At 36.8% G+C, this 14,977-nt stretch overlaps 1 protein-coding gene across 10 annotated transcripts in view; it reads right to left on the reverse strand.

Annotated features, from left to right (window-relative positions):
• The window catches only part of MTMR2 (myotubularin related protein 2), a gene marked incomplete at its 5' end in the record, with an annotated part of 107,549 nt that extends 92,910 nt beyond the window's left edge, over positions 1-14,639 (reverse strand). The window contains 4 exons of one of the 10 annotated variants that reach the window (XM_082339932.1): positions 5,735-5,805; positions 6,219-6,350; positions 13,026-13,102; positions 14,264-14,638. Coding sequence is in view for 2 of the 10 variants with exons in the window: in XM_082339924.1 (XP_082196050.1) it covers positions 13,026-13,102; positions 14,083-14,196 (191 nt within the window). Of the gene's footprint in view, positions 1-1,532; positions 1,552-5,734; positions 5,806-6,193; positions 6,351-13,025; positions 13,103-14,082; positions 14,211-14,263 lie in introns of those variants that run through there. The other 9 variants (XM_082339930.1, XR_014231117.1, XM_082339931.1 and 6 more) reach the window with 9 other exon arrangements.
• Between the last annotated feature and the right edge of the window lie 338 nt (positions 14,640-14,977).

The following is a 14,977-nucleotide window of genomic DNA, read 5'->3' on the forward strand; positions in this document are numbered from 1 at the left end:
TTCTTGCCTCAATACTAGTGAACTTACAAGCATCCCTGGTAATGCTGCAAAGGCAGAAGAACCTGTCTCCAGATAGCAGGGGTCACTTATCAATTCCAAATATTCCTATGCCTCAAAGTACCCCTCAGCTTCTTCAAGGATGGAGACTAAGAATCTCTACCTCCACTAAAGGCCTCCTAGCCATCTTCCCTCTGGCTCTTCACACTCTTCCCCTCCATTTGCGGGGCAGGAACTTCCTAAGTCTCCTATTTCATACCCTCCCTTCTCATAGACATTTACTGACATCACCAATGTATCATGTACTGGGGACAGTGTTGAAAACAGATTCATTTTCTTCAAGGGACTTATGGTCTAAGGAAGATGCTGGATATCTAAGTATCTCATAATAGTAAAATGTGGGACTGAAAGGATATAAAGGATGCAATGGAAACACAGAAGAGAACACAAAGCATAGAGCACAGATGCAGAAGTGCTCAGTAGCTGAAAATATGAGCTGCAGGGTCACAAGGACTTGGTTTCCTGCTTAGCAAATAATAATTCAGGCAAGTTACTTAATCTAACTTCTTTCTTTATAAAATAAGGTAACGATATCTTATTAAGACCATAGTAAGGATAAAAAACATGACCTGTAGAAAGCAATTCGTACTAAATACTTAACTGGTAGAAAGCGTTCAATGAATAGCATCGTGGAAATACAAGAGAGTACCCTTGTCAGAAAGGAAAACAGTATGAAATCAGAAATAAGGGTCTCCTTTTAAAAAGGAACCCACTAATTAAATTAAAATGAAGCAAAGCCCTTGGCCCTAAAAGTACCTTTCACTCAGATGTACACTGTAAAATGTCCTCATTTGACTAAGATAACTAAACGTATAAACTTTTAAACGTAAAAAAGTTTTAGTTAACGGATGAATCACTGAATACTAAGCACAAATATCAAGAAGAAAATTTTTTAATATATATAAATATGTACACATTATACACATACACACACACACACACACACCCTCACACACATGCATACATGCATCCTATGTAACTTCTGATAGATTCAAGCAGAAGACTGGCCCAAAGCTTCAATCACAAAACCAATTCCATCACCAGTATTTTTCAATGTAACTGTTAGCAAAGCACTGACCCTCTTTGACTCTGCTGGTTTGCTGGACTGTTAATGGAATTAACATTACTTTATTGTCAATTGCACCAACACTGGTGGTATTTCACAATAATGAACAGAAAAATAAAATTCAAGCACTAAAAGATGTCAAAAATATAGTTATACTCCTCTTAATTCTCCTGATTTAACATTTCAAAATCCCATAAAAACATTTCTAGCAAAAGTGAAAAAGTGTGTCTGAAAATTAGGGATGCAGATAAACATACCAACATTTTACACTCTTAATTCAAAACAACCTGGAAACAAGTCACCTATCTTTCCATATATCCTAGTAAACAAATGCCTCCCGAGGATTTAATTTCTTTTATTTCCAGTCATTACTGACTATAATCATTACAATAAGATTTAAATCACTTGCCTTATTTAAACTGCTTCACTCCTACTGCCAATTCAATTTTTCTTCAGTATTCCATGGAAAGAAAAGGTTCTTTTCAAAAAAGTATTCTCCTGTAAGTAATGTCCTGAGCACATACATAGTATGTTTGCCCAAGAACATTAAAGAATGTATTCTATATTCTGACTGTGAACGAGCTTTTCTAGAAATGCAAATTTTGCTGTCAATACTTACACAATGGACTACAGTGCATAAGCACTGTTCATGCTCTATTAGTCATTCTGTTGGAAATTTTATTAAAAAAAAATAAAAGGCCTGCAGTGTGTATAAAGCACTTAGGATACAAAAGACGTATTGTCAGAATATTTGCAGGATCTCCAAAATAGAAAAACAACTCCCTCAAACAAATTAATTACAGCTTATAGTAATTATTTTTTTAAATGCTACACCAGAAACCTGAATTTCTTAACTTAACCAATCTATAGTATAAAAGAGATGACATAAGTGATCTTATCATCATGGCATCTGATTGACAGATGAGAGCCTACATTTTGTATTCTTCAGAGAAACAAAGGGGATCTGAGCTCTGAGACAGCTGGTGCAGTGCATGTTGGCACTTAGTCTGGAAAATCCTTAGGTTCTGAGGTACACATGACCTTGGATACAGTTTAATTTGTATTATTTTATTTTCAGGTCTATCAACTACATTTCCCTAACTAAAATTTAGGGCATATTACTTGGTAATGCAACAGAAAGTGTGAAAAACCAGGTTGTATAGAAAATGGTTGACATACATGTTTTTCTTCTGCAGAGTATTATTTCTTCAAAGATCTTATCTAGAAATATAAATAAATAAGTAAAAGCCAAAGTATTCTAGCCAAAATGAGTGTGTCCACGGGGAATGGGGTGAGAATTGGAGAGGAGGAGGGACTTTCAGTCCCAGTTCCAATCCCAACACCCTCAGCAACTTCTTAAAAGAGTTTCTCAGAACCCCTTCAAAAATCCTGATTCAAACTCTCATGAGAGCTGAAATTAAAACTCACATGGATTCATAAGTAGCCTAGAGAGGAAAAGTGAGCAATTTAGCTGAGAAAAATGTCGCACTAAACTGAACGTTGGTAAGAATAGAGCTCAAAGCGCACTACGCTGAAATTGCATTTCCTTTTAGAAATGAACACTTCCATCCAAATTGAAGTATAAGGGCAGAAACACTAAAAAGAGGAGAGTTGACCTATTCTGTAAATGCTTGCTCAACAAACACTTTTACCTGGACAAACAATAGAAAACACACGGGGAATTCATGCTTTAATAAATGACCTTGCATGTAATTTTCTCATTCTATTATGCAAATCTGAATTCATTATTAAAACCATGAAGTCACATATCCATTCTTTAGGCTATCTAGACAGACATTTTGTTTTCCCAAGACAGAGAAAAACAAATTATTACTATTAATTGGTCACAACCCCATCAGCATAATGAGATATAACTTTTCTGCACAAACTTCAGTCATATAAGTGAAGTTGACATAGGTGTTTTATTTTGTTTTGTCCTGCACTCACTAAAACATTTTGTAGGAAAATAAGAGCATTCAACGTCTCTTCCTCTTCCTAGCCTGGAATGGTTACATTAAAAATCTAATGTATTGGCATCATTCCGCGATTTATCCCTCCTTAATTTTGAATACTATTCGCTATTTACCAGATTAAGCTGGTTGTTTTTTCTTGCTTGTTTTTGCCTTTTTTTCCTCTATCTGTATAAAAAGGATGAGGAAAACATCTCTCTTTTAAAGTACTTTTAGAATAATAATACTTCACGTTAGCACAGCCCTTTACAAATGTCAAAGAGCTCTCACACACATTTATCTTCCATACATATTACCAACTCTGGGGCTAGATTGCCTGGTACTAAATTCTGGTTCTACCACCCTGTTGTGACCTCAAGGAAGTTACTTAACCTCTCTGTGCCTCAGATTCCTCATCTATAAAGTGAGGATAATGATAATTCTTATACCTCACAGGACTGTTATGAGAATTAAATGAATATATGTAAAATACTTAAAACAGTGCCTACTACATGGTACACACTACACAGGCATTAACTATTCTTTTAAATTATTGTCATCAACATAAATCATCATATTTAGGTTCTCACAACGATTATGTAAAAATAGGACAGCAAGTATCATTTTACCCTTTTTCCAGATAAGGGAATCAGGCTCAGAGAAATCAAGGGACTCATCCAGAGTCATAGTTAAGAAGCAGAATCCGAACTAAAAAACACAGGCCTAAGAAAGTATCAAGAAATACAATGAAGGAATTATACTGCATGATAAGACTCTTTTTTGGAACCACCATATTTACAATTTTAAGTCTGTGGTTACAAAAAGAGCAAAAAAAATATATTTGATGGGAAGAAAATTTTAAATTACAAAAATACAGCTTATTAGAAATGAATATGTGATTTTAAAATGTCTTTTTAAAAACCTTACAGTTAAAACATGTACCAAAATTTCCGGAAAATTGAATAATAGCATTTTATAGTTAAACTCAGTTGTTAATTTGAGAGTTACAGAATATTTCAAAGAAAACTGGATAACGACATTTACTAATGTAAATTTACAATTCAGTAACTATCAATATACCACACACAATACAATATAAAATACACATACAACACTAAAATTAATTCAAATACATATAGTTCAGAAAATACTTTAGAATAATTTAGTCCCTCAGAGATATTGTGAATATCAACTACAACAATGGAGTATCATAAATATAAATGACTTCAATTATTTAAGGTCTCTGGCTTGGTATATAAAGTATCAGCTTCTGTACAAAGCAAATAAAACCACTCCTAATAGTAGCTTATAGAATACAAAGGAAAAAAACAAAGTTTTAACAGTAACCTGTTCATACTATTTATCGAGCACCTACTATTTGCAAAGCACTATGCTAGCTACCATCATTCAAAAAGAAAATCAGATCCTTCCTTTTCAGAAGCATAAAATTTAAAGACCAAGTAGGGATAGTGCCATGGGGGGAATAAAAGTTTTTTTTCCTCTTCCTGGACTACCAGGGGTTCCCTCCCAACCCCAGTGATTTCAAAATTAGAACCAGTCATATAACTGACTAAAGATGAAGAAACAAACAGTTGATGTTCTTCAGTTATTTTTTTAGTTACTTTTTTCAGGAACAGTGATGAACTGCCTATGATTTTATATATATATACGCTGTCTGGCCTAATAAAACCCACAACGTGACTTGAAGTCTAGGAGTCGGCAGATCACTTCTGGCACTAAATATCTCCGTGACTTTGGAGAAAACACCACCAACCATTCCTGGCCTTCTAACACTTATGGTGCCTTTGGGTAGAGTTATTAAACTTCTCTAGGTCTGTTCCCTCAACTGCAAACTTACAGAGCTGTGCTAGAATCCAAACAGTAATTGGGTCGGTGGGGTTCTCACTTTAAGTAGAGACTCCTGGGCCCACTCCCAGCGATTCAGAATGTCTGGCCTGGAACCCAGGAAGCTAGGTGCTCACCAAGCACCACAAAGGACTGAAATGTGCAGGCGGGCCTCAGCCACACTTGAGAAATTAACTACATGATCTCTCATGCACCAACTGTATAAAAAGATGACATAGCAAGATGACATAACTTATTTCAGAAACAAGGTCTTAGGAATTCTGGATCTAGCTCAATGTTCAGGACATAATCTATGTTAAACAAATACTTACAGAGAGTAAGAAAGGAAGGAAGGGAGCTGGTAAAGACAGAAGGGAAGGCAGGCAGGAGGCTAGCTAGCTTACTGGTCATAGTTCTGCCTAAGAAACATACAGAACGATAGTAAAATTAAAACTGTGCAAAACATACATTAGCAGCTAGAAAGCGAAGACCTCAGTCTCTACACACATACAATTTTAAATACAACATCAGCCCTTGTCAAAGTGCAAAGTACTAAGGAGAAAAAAGCAAAAAACAGTACATGGAAGCCAAAAGAATCCTAATGGAAAATTACTGATGACTAAAACTTAGTGACTGTTTTCCCTAGGTAGAAGAGAATAGAATTTTAAGAACTAGGACTTGGAACTGGGACTAAAGTTTGAAGTTACTGGTTAGTCATATGCATAAATTGCATTTGGGGTAATATATGAATTGCAGAAATATTGCTGGCAATATTCCCTTCTGTCCATTTTTTATTTCCATTTTCCCATTCACTTACATTATAATTTTTGAGATGTTTTATCTTCACTTCTGATGATCTTCAAATGTCAATGGCTCTTAACACATTAACTGTAAATAAACACAAAGGAACTTAGGGGAACTCAGGTATTTAAGGAACCCTACAGTAAAGTATTCTAAAGTATTCTGTAAAGCCTACAGGGGAGGGAGGGTTGGGAAGAGGCTTTGACATCATGTTTACTTGCTTTATTATTTATCTGATGTTCAAAATGTAAAACTATTCTTCTGAATGAAAATGATACTATCCTCTTAATCATCAGGCAAAGAAAAAAAAAATCCTATTTTCTGTCAGAAGAAAAAAACATTCAAAGCTAGAGAAAATTCTCTCCAAAGATGGACATTCTGAATTCACTAATGTATTGTGTACCTTATCCTTCTCCTGCTCAGCAGTACAGCTGGTCAAGGAAACTCATTTCCTCATCAAGACAACCCAACTGACCTGCCCTGGGACTGCCCTTAACTACCAAGTTTTGCCCTGGAGCTGGGGCACCAGATCGTCAGGTATGATGAGTTCATTACAGCACAGAAGATGCTGAAGTTAAACATGACTTGGGTTCAAATGTCAAACTGCTCTCCCTAATCTTCAGTGTTCTCATCTGTAAAATGGAAGCAATAATACTGTTTATTTTATACAGTTATGAGGATTATATGAGAAAATGAATATAAGGGATTTACCACTATGCCTAGCATATAGTAAGCACTCAATAAATGTTAAGTGCTATTATTTATATTATTATTATTGGGACTGTTGATATTAATACTATTAATTGTTTACTACAACAACTTTCTACCACTTGAAAAGCAAAGCTTATCTCAGATGTTCATATTTTTAGGTACTGCCTTTGGTTATAATGGAAGAGTATTATCCAATACTAGTAACAGAGGACATTCATATCATATTAAAATTTTATTTTTGACCTTTGCTGCATTTCCTGGCTCAAGAAAATTAAGGCTCATCATCACTAGCCCATCATCAGCCAAAGTTATTACACCTTTTGCTGATACACAACCTCCTAACAAAGTCCTAGTTGAACAACTATTCGCTTGCTGTTTTCAGTAATAGCAATTCTGTTAAGAAAGGAGATGGATATATTTGTAACTCATGCCTATTAAACCCTATGAGCACAATGAATAATGCTGTATCAACCCAGAAGAGACTCCTCTACCCTCCTCTACTTATCTCCAAATGATTAAACTCCTTCTGTTTGACATTACATGCTTAAAATATTAATATTTAAGTTAGATGACACAAAAATGTATAAAACACTGATTTCTCTGAATTTTCAATCAAACCTTTAGGTCGATGATGTAAAAGTAAACACAAGATACTGGCAAAAGCATTCATAAATTAACATGGCCCAAAATGGCCTGCTTTATTTCTCTTTTGAACTGAAATGAGAGAAAATACCTAAGCATGACCTGATGCAATATTCTAGGGGGAGATAAAACACATGGACACATGTCTTGGAAATGAATGCCAAACTGCAGAGGAATAATCAGTACAGGCCATCATCCTCATACCACCACTACTTTACCAGGCAACTCTTTGAGCTCTTCAAATGAAATAACATAGCTGATCATTCCTCATTTGATTTCTATTTGCCTTTCACTTAATGACCTGGCAATCAATAAGTCTATCCCCTTTATTTTATAGTCCTAGATTGAGATTATAAAAATCTGGCCCAAGATAATACAAACAAAAAAAAAGTAAAAAGCTTAAAAACTCAAAAGTTTAGAGCATTCCAAGATACAGTGCTCTTTTTCGGTTGGCTACAATATATCATCTCTCTCTTTCCAAGCATTTTCTATTATGGTCATTGCACGCAAATCTAAGAATGCCTTTGGCATAAGTTAAGTGTTGTACACTTGAACTGAAAAATATTTTCCTTGCTTTAAGATGATTTATGTGTATACGTGGGAGAAGTTGCTGACTATCTCCAATACCCATTCTCTCCTATTCCTTAAAGATAGACCTCCAATTTCCAGCTCAGAATAAAGCCTCCCAGAAGAGACTACGTATCCTAGCCTCCGTTGTGGCTAGGTATGGCAATGGGACCATGATCTGGCCAACCGGATGTAAGCTTAAAGGCGGTATGTGACTTCAAAAAAAGTATCCTTTACATAGAGGAACATGCCTTTCTTCTTCCTTTCCTCCTTCCTTTCGACTAATGAAGATCCAATGGGTAAAGCATTGCAATAGCAAGTTCAGTTTTTGAGGTAACACTGAAATGTAACATACACTAAGTTAGAAAGAGTCTGTGTCCTTGATACTTTATACCCACTATATCAGATCTGTATTAACTATCTCCAGGCTTTTACCGTGGGGGGAAAAAACCACAAAATTATCTGTTTTAAGCCACTGTTAGTTTGGGTTTTCTGTTATACTCTAAGCCTAAATCCTAACTTTAAAAAAATAATAAAGAAGAAGAGTTTTCCAAGTAAGTGTATTTAGGTTTTTTGAAGTGTATAGGTTGAAACATTTTAAAAGTTAATTTTTATTATATTGAAAACATAGCATTTGCCCTTATTTAATATAGACTAAAAAGTACTTAAAGAGGCCAAGAGTTAATCACACCCAGTAAAGAGTCTTTGAAAGAAGAAAAGTGCATCAGCAATTACTGCATGGGTACTATGTACTTGGCCAGGGGAAGAATTATGAAGCTTGCTCATTAGTGGTCTATAGTGATGACAACATTGGTACATATAGAGAAACACATTAAGAGGGATAAGCAGTCAGTTCTGTGTAATAAAGCTACAGGAAAGGGAACTGAGGTTATTATTTTCATTAAGAGGGCATCTTCTCTAGTCCCTTTAATTTTAAGAACCTTATACCAATCTTTTCATTTTATATAGTTCCGTTTTTAACCTGACTTCCTGTGGAATGCAGGCTTATAAAATCACTCCCTATCCATATCACCTCTCAATAGTTTTAATCTTATCCACTGATTTAACTAAATTATAGAGTAGGCCAAGAGACGGCAAGTGCTTTACCTATTCAAAATTAACTTCCTTTAAAAAGAGAAAATATTCTATACTAATCTAGAGAATGGTCAAGTCCTGAATCACATGCAACATTTGTCCCTGATGAATCTGAATACAATAGCATTAACTGGCAGCTTTCCAAAATAAACTCACTGCTTACTGAACATCTGTATCTGGGTTATTTCCTTCCCTTGGGCATAATCCTTTATTGGTTCAGGTGATGGTCTCCTGAAATTCTTTATAACACTTTTTTAATATGTATGTTACCACTAATGCATCTCACCAAGGATCTATTTTTAAGAAAAGCCTAAAACATATATTCTTGATTTGGTGTTCTTTCTTGTGGCTATGAAAGAAAAGAGCTCAGGAAATTTCCAAAAAGCGAGATATAATAAATCCACAAGAGATGACTTTTACCTCTCACTACTTCAGTCGATATTTTTACAAAAGTGCTCTCAAGTAATAGGCTTATAGTAGTTCTAACACAGACCTTAACCTAGTCCATTTCAACTAATATTGATGGAGTTACTAGGCAACAATCAGGAAAAGACCCAAGACAATGGTTCTCAAACTTCAGCATGCATCAGGGTCACCTGGAGGTCTTGCTAAAATACAAACTGTGGTCTCCACCCTCAAAGTTTTTGATTCAGTTAGATCTGAGGTAGGCCCAGGAAATCTGTATTTTAACAAATTCCCAAGGGATGCTGATGGTACTGTCCTGGAACTACTGACTTATATTAATAGAAGACTATTGATGATAGCATAAGGAAGAAAGAATAAAACATACACAGGACCCAGTCTCAGCTTTAGCATTAACTTGTACACTTTTGATTGGTAAGTAATTTAAATGTTCTTCCAGAAAAATATATACAATTACTGATTAGTTCACAAGAATACTGGATCTTATCTAACAGAACTTTAAGGTTCTTTTAGGGTCCTGTTATAATGAAACCCAAAATAAGTAATTTTTAGGCTACCAAAATGTTCAATATCTGATGCAAGGTGTTAATAATAAGGCCAAGGTTGGAGATTCAACCTATCAGCTTCACTTTGTTCTGTAGCTATAGTTTCTACCACCAATCAGGCCAGCTGCCTCAGAAGACATGCCAAGAGTCAAAAGGAGTATTGATAAGAATGTGTGATTGGATACAAATCCATCACCACTACTGAAAAAACAACCTAAAAGGATATTTCCTACTTACATCACCTCTAAGTAACCTTGGGGCTGAAACTAGAAATGAGACCTTATGACAAAATGTATTTTAGAAATCTTAAAAACTCTCCTACCTCTTCAGGCTATAAGTACCATCAAAACTCATGGAAACAGAAATCCAGGATCTACTGTTTTCGAATGATGATAATTTTAAGGAAGACATGCAATTCAAAAATCTAATTAGTTGGAGCTACTTTTTTTATTACATTATGTGCACCTCCCCTCTGATTTTTTTTTAATCTAAGCTAAACGTAAATACAGAATGCTCATAAATACTAATGAATATACAGACTAGAAATCAACTGATAACCCAAAATCATCTGAGACAAACAAGTGGTGCCCAGAGTAATTAGAAAATGAGGATATATATATAGGATGAAAGAAATATACATTAAATAAAATGACTGACAAAATAAATTAGAGAGAAAGAGACCAAAGTAATCAAGACAGATGGAAAATTCGGTAGGCTAAGGAAACAATGTTGTGAAGACATATAGGAGTGGGCACAGAAAAGATAATGCAGCCAATAAAATAGCTCAGGGTGTCAGGAGGCTTCATGCAAGGGTAACTTCCCAGCTTGAACCTGAAGTTGTGACTTTACAGGCCAAATTCCACATAAGAAAACCCTTTTTAACTCTTTGAATAGAAACAGCAAATAAGACAAGTGGTGAACATTCAGTCAACATTTCTTTATTCAATCATTCACTGGGCACATATTCAGCACTAGATATATTAGCATGTGATTATGCACTGTAAAAAGTAATCAAAGAAACTCACTTAAGCAGTACATTTTATAACAGTGTACAAAATGGAAAACCAGACTAAGAAGGCAGAATAGTACCAATACAGTGTCAAACTGTGCCGTATAACTTCTACAATTCTAAGGCTCAGGCCTACCCTAGCTACCATATCCAGCCTACAGTATTGTTTTATCAATATCCTACACAAGAATCAGAGCAAAACCAACAAGAAGAAAATTATGGAATACAGCCAGATAAACAGTGTGTTGAAGTGAATTTTTTCGCAACTCTCTCTCTGCGGGGCAGGACACGTGTGATGAATGGACAATAGCAGGATATACAAGAGCTGCTGAACAGCTCACTGAAGTAGACAATACCAAGCAGGACTCACCAAAGAAAATTACTTTTTGTAAGGATGCAAGATGACATAATTCCTAATCATATACAGCTGATTAGGAAACTGCTATGTGAACATCATATTAAGAATGAAACTGTTCTTCTGTGATCAAAGATATCAGGCCTAAGATGACCTAGAAGGCAAAGCTAGAGCAATAGCAATTCTGAGCTGACTACAGATTTATAGATACATACAGACAGTAGATATATAGATATCAAGACTCAATATATGCTTAGTATGAACTACAGATCCCACAAGAGCCAGTCACCCAACTTAAATGGAGTGTGTCATTTTCCAAAAAACAATGGGCAACCACATAGGTTACAGTACTATTTTTCAGATTTATATTCTTCCTACTTCCCAGAAGAGTGTAAACATTTTACAAATTAACACATTTAAACATAATATTTAAACTGAATTCATCTAATAGAAGTACTTGAAAAAATTAAAGATGAGTATATTACCAACTTCAGTTATAAATCCAACTGAAGTCTTTTGCCAAATTGAAGATGCATTAATAGTTTCCATTTTCAAACAAATAGGAAATATACATAATTTTTTGCATAAACAATTTTCCTTTGAACTAAACTCAGCAGAAATTTGTTAATCGAATGTGTAAAAGACAATCTGTAACACACTGAACAGTATTAACTATTATTCTACAGGAGATATCAAAACAATTTCACAAGGCAATTTCTTAATTGAAAATTTGAAAATGAAAATTTCCTAATTGTATAAAACAAAAGCATAACTACAATTTAAGGGTGAGATTTCTGCAAAAGGCTGAGATAATACAGTTCAAACACCAATATTTTGCTTTATTATAGGCTAACAAAAGTAATAAACTTAATCTGGGTAGCCACTTAACATTGCTTTTATAACCACAGTTGTCCACCCCCGTCCCCCGTGTACTAGAACCATCTGTGACTGTTACCCTAAATTAAGCTTAAAATTACGCTTTCTAACAACTGTCTACAATGCAGCTTTTCTATAATGTTGATTAAAGAGAATGCCACAAACAGGTGTAATGATTCATGAAATAAAAGATATGAAAGAATTTAGCAGGGTGGACTGTATACAGTAGACAATCAATAAATGTTATTTTTCCACCTTCTAGAGAAGAGGAATGAAAGCTGGCATTTTCCTGTGAAAGTAGAGTCATACTTATATTTTTGTCTGGAGAGGATGAAGCTAATACTCTAGTCAAAATTCAAGGAGTTCTTAATCTTCTCAAATTTATATGTAACATAATGTTTCATTAAGAAGTTAAAAATATATATATATATATAAACTTTAAAGTTGCTGGGCTTTTTTTTTTTTAGAAAATAATTGTGCTTAAGTGGCACAGGTATGTACATTAGTTTGTAATACTAACAGACATTTATTTAGTGTAACTGCAAAAATTCATAACAAAGGTTATTATCATCAAGTATTATCATTAAGATAAAGAATTTTAGAGCTCCACAGGACCTTACAGGTTTTCTAGATCAACCCCCTTATTTCAAAAGATGAAAAAACTGCAGACTGGAAAGGTTAAATGATACAGGCCAAATCATTAGCTGAGCCTAGGACTTTAAAAGAGCCTGAGCCTCCTGATTTCCAGTACTTTCTTTCTAACAACACTATGCTGCCTCCTGTGGTTCCAAATCCTCTCCCTTGGATGAGATTACTAGTTGCCTCATTTGTGTTCTTTACATTCTATCCTGGGCCATAGTTGTCATTCATAATTCTCCCATAAAATTGTAATTTTCCAACCTGTTTTCTGAATGATTTTACAGCTGAGTGTAAATCCCCAGCTTTCTAAATTTCCAAGTAATAAACATAAACCTAAAAATTACTTGAAACAAATGTACACTGTACATAATCAAACACAAAGAAAAGTTCTTCTCTCCTGGATAACTCAATATACAAATTCAAAAAAAAAACATTTATTAAGCACCTCTGACAGGCAGGGTCTCTGTTTAATGCTGGTGATATGAAGATGAATACGATCCTTGTCCGCAAGTAGCTTATAGCCTAGTAGAGAAGACAATTAAACCAAAAATTACACTGTGCTTGTTAAGGACTCTGAAAAAAGCGTGGGCAGGTTGCTATGAACGCATTTAAGAGAATCTAATTTAGAACGGTGGGATCAGCTAATGATTTCCCAATGAGGTCCCAAACAGCAACAGGAAAAAAAATGGCAGTATCACCCATATCTAGCAGAATCCAAAATGAATTAAAAGAGACAGAGCAACTTCAATTTATTCACAGGAAAAAATGAAAATAGTGTGTTTTCACAGTGGTTTAGTATCTAATAACTCTCTAATAACAACTAGACTATTTTTCAATGGAAAAGAACCTGATTTCATTGTGGCCATATAACAAATACAGGTCTTCCAATTATTTCTTAATAAAATTTTAAATCACTATTTTAAAACCAAAGGAAAAAACTGCGTCTGAAACACGTGTAGTTAACATTCACAACAGCTCTCTGCAAAGCTGCATAGTAAAGTCCTCCTCAAAATCCCATCTGGTACAAGAGAAATAACCTGGAGAACCGGTAGCCCAAGAAGGAAGAAAACTACCACTCATCAGTTACTCGGGAATAATGACTTTCAACTGAAAGATTCAGACCAGAAAAGCACAGTGGCGGGTATTTTTACTTACATTTTAAAGCAAAGTTGGGGGGGGAGGCGGGGGCGGGGGTGGAGATCAGAATGTAAGGAAAATAGTAAAAGAGATAAGTGAAGCGAAGAGAAAGAGAGGAAAGAGTCGGCAAGAAACCGAAAAGCAAAGACTTAAAGACGGATGGAAAAAACACTGGAGGATGATTTTGGAAAGAGTGATCAAGAGAGAAAGGCAGGGAGGAAATGGGGGGAGGGCTATCCAAAAAATGAATTAAGAAGTAATGAAAGATTAGAGAATGTAATGAACCGGGGCTTCCCCAACCGCGGATAAAACGACCCCGGAATACAAAAGGTAGAGGAGCCGAAAAAGAAGCAGTGAGTTTTAACCTCCTCTTTCCCAGCCTCTAACCCCCAGAGAGGGAGAAAGAAGACGTTCCCAGTTCTAGGGAAGGAATTCCGGCGCAGTCTTCTGGAACCAGAGGCGGCGAGCTGGGGCACCATCCAGCGTGGCCCCGGCCCCTCGTCATCCCCCGCGGACGCTGGGCAAGGCCCTGGGCGTCCCGGTTACCTGGACAGGGAATCCACGCTGGGTGGCCGTGCTACTGCCGGCTGGGAGCCAAGACTCTCGCAACTCGAGCTCTTCTCCATGGCGCGGCGGAGGCAGCGGGAGAGAAAGCCTGCAGCGACCTCCGCGGCTGCCGGGCTGGAGAAACGCAGGGCGGAGTGCGACAGGCAGGGGCCGCGGTCAGGCCCGCGCCGGCCCAGGAGGGAGACCGGAAGCGGCCATGTTCCCCCAGCTTGCACCGCGCGCGGGGGCTGCCGGGGAGCCGGAGGACCCCGCGGCGCCCTCAGACGCCCGCCCCCCACGCGCCACGCACGCTGTGACCCCCGCGCCCCCACGCGCCGCGCCCGCTGTGACCGCCGTGCCTCCGCTGGTCGATGGGAAAGAGAGGGGGCGGCACCGGAGGGGAGGGGATTCTGTGAGGCAGGAGGGACCAGGAGTCTGCGGCAGGAGGGGACGTTTTAAAAATAGAGAGGAAACAGGGAATATTACGAACGAGGGTCTCAAGAGAAGAAAGAGACAAGGACCTTAAGGACGGGGATGATTGTGACAGGAATGTGGAGGTCAGGGAAAGTGGGAGGACAGGGTAATAAAGGAAGGTGGGCAAACAGTAGGATGAGGGGGCAGAGGGACGTGGGGGATGAGGAAGGGAGGAAGAGAACGTAGGGACGCGTAAAGGATAAGGATATGAGAGATGAGATGGCAAAATGTTCACCGGAT

Source organism: Balaenoptera borealis, assembly GCF_965194805.1.
Source record: "Balaenoptera borealis genome assembly, chromosome: 11".
Taxonomy (NCBI): Eukaryota; Metazoa; Chordata; class Mammalia; order Artiodactyla; family Balaenopteridae; genus Balaenoptera; species Balaenoptera borealis.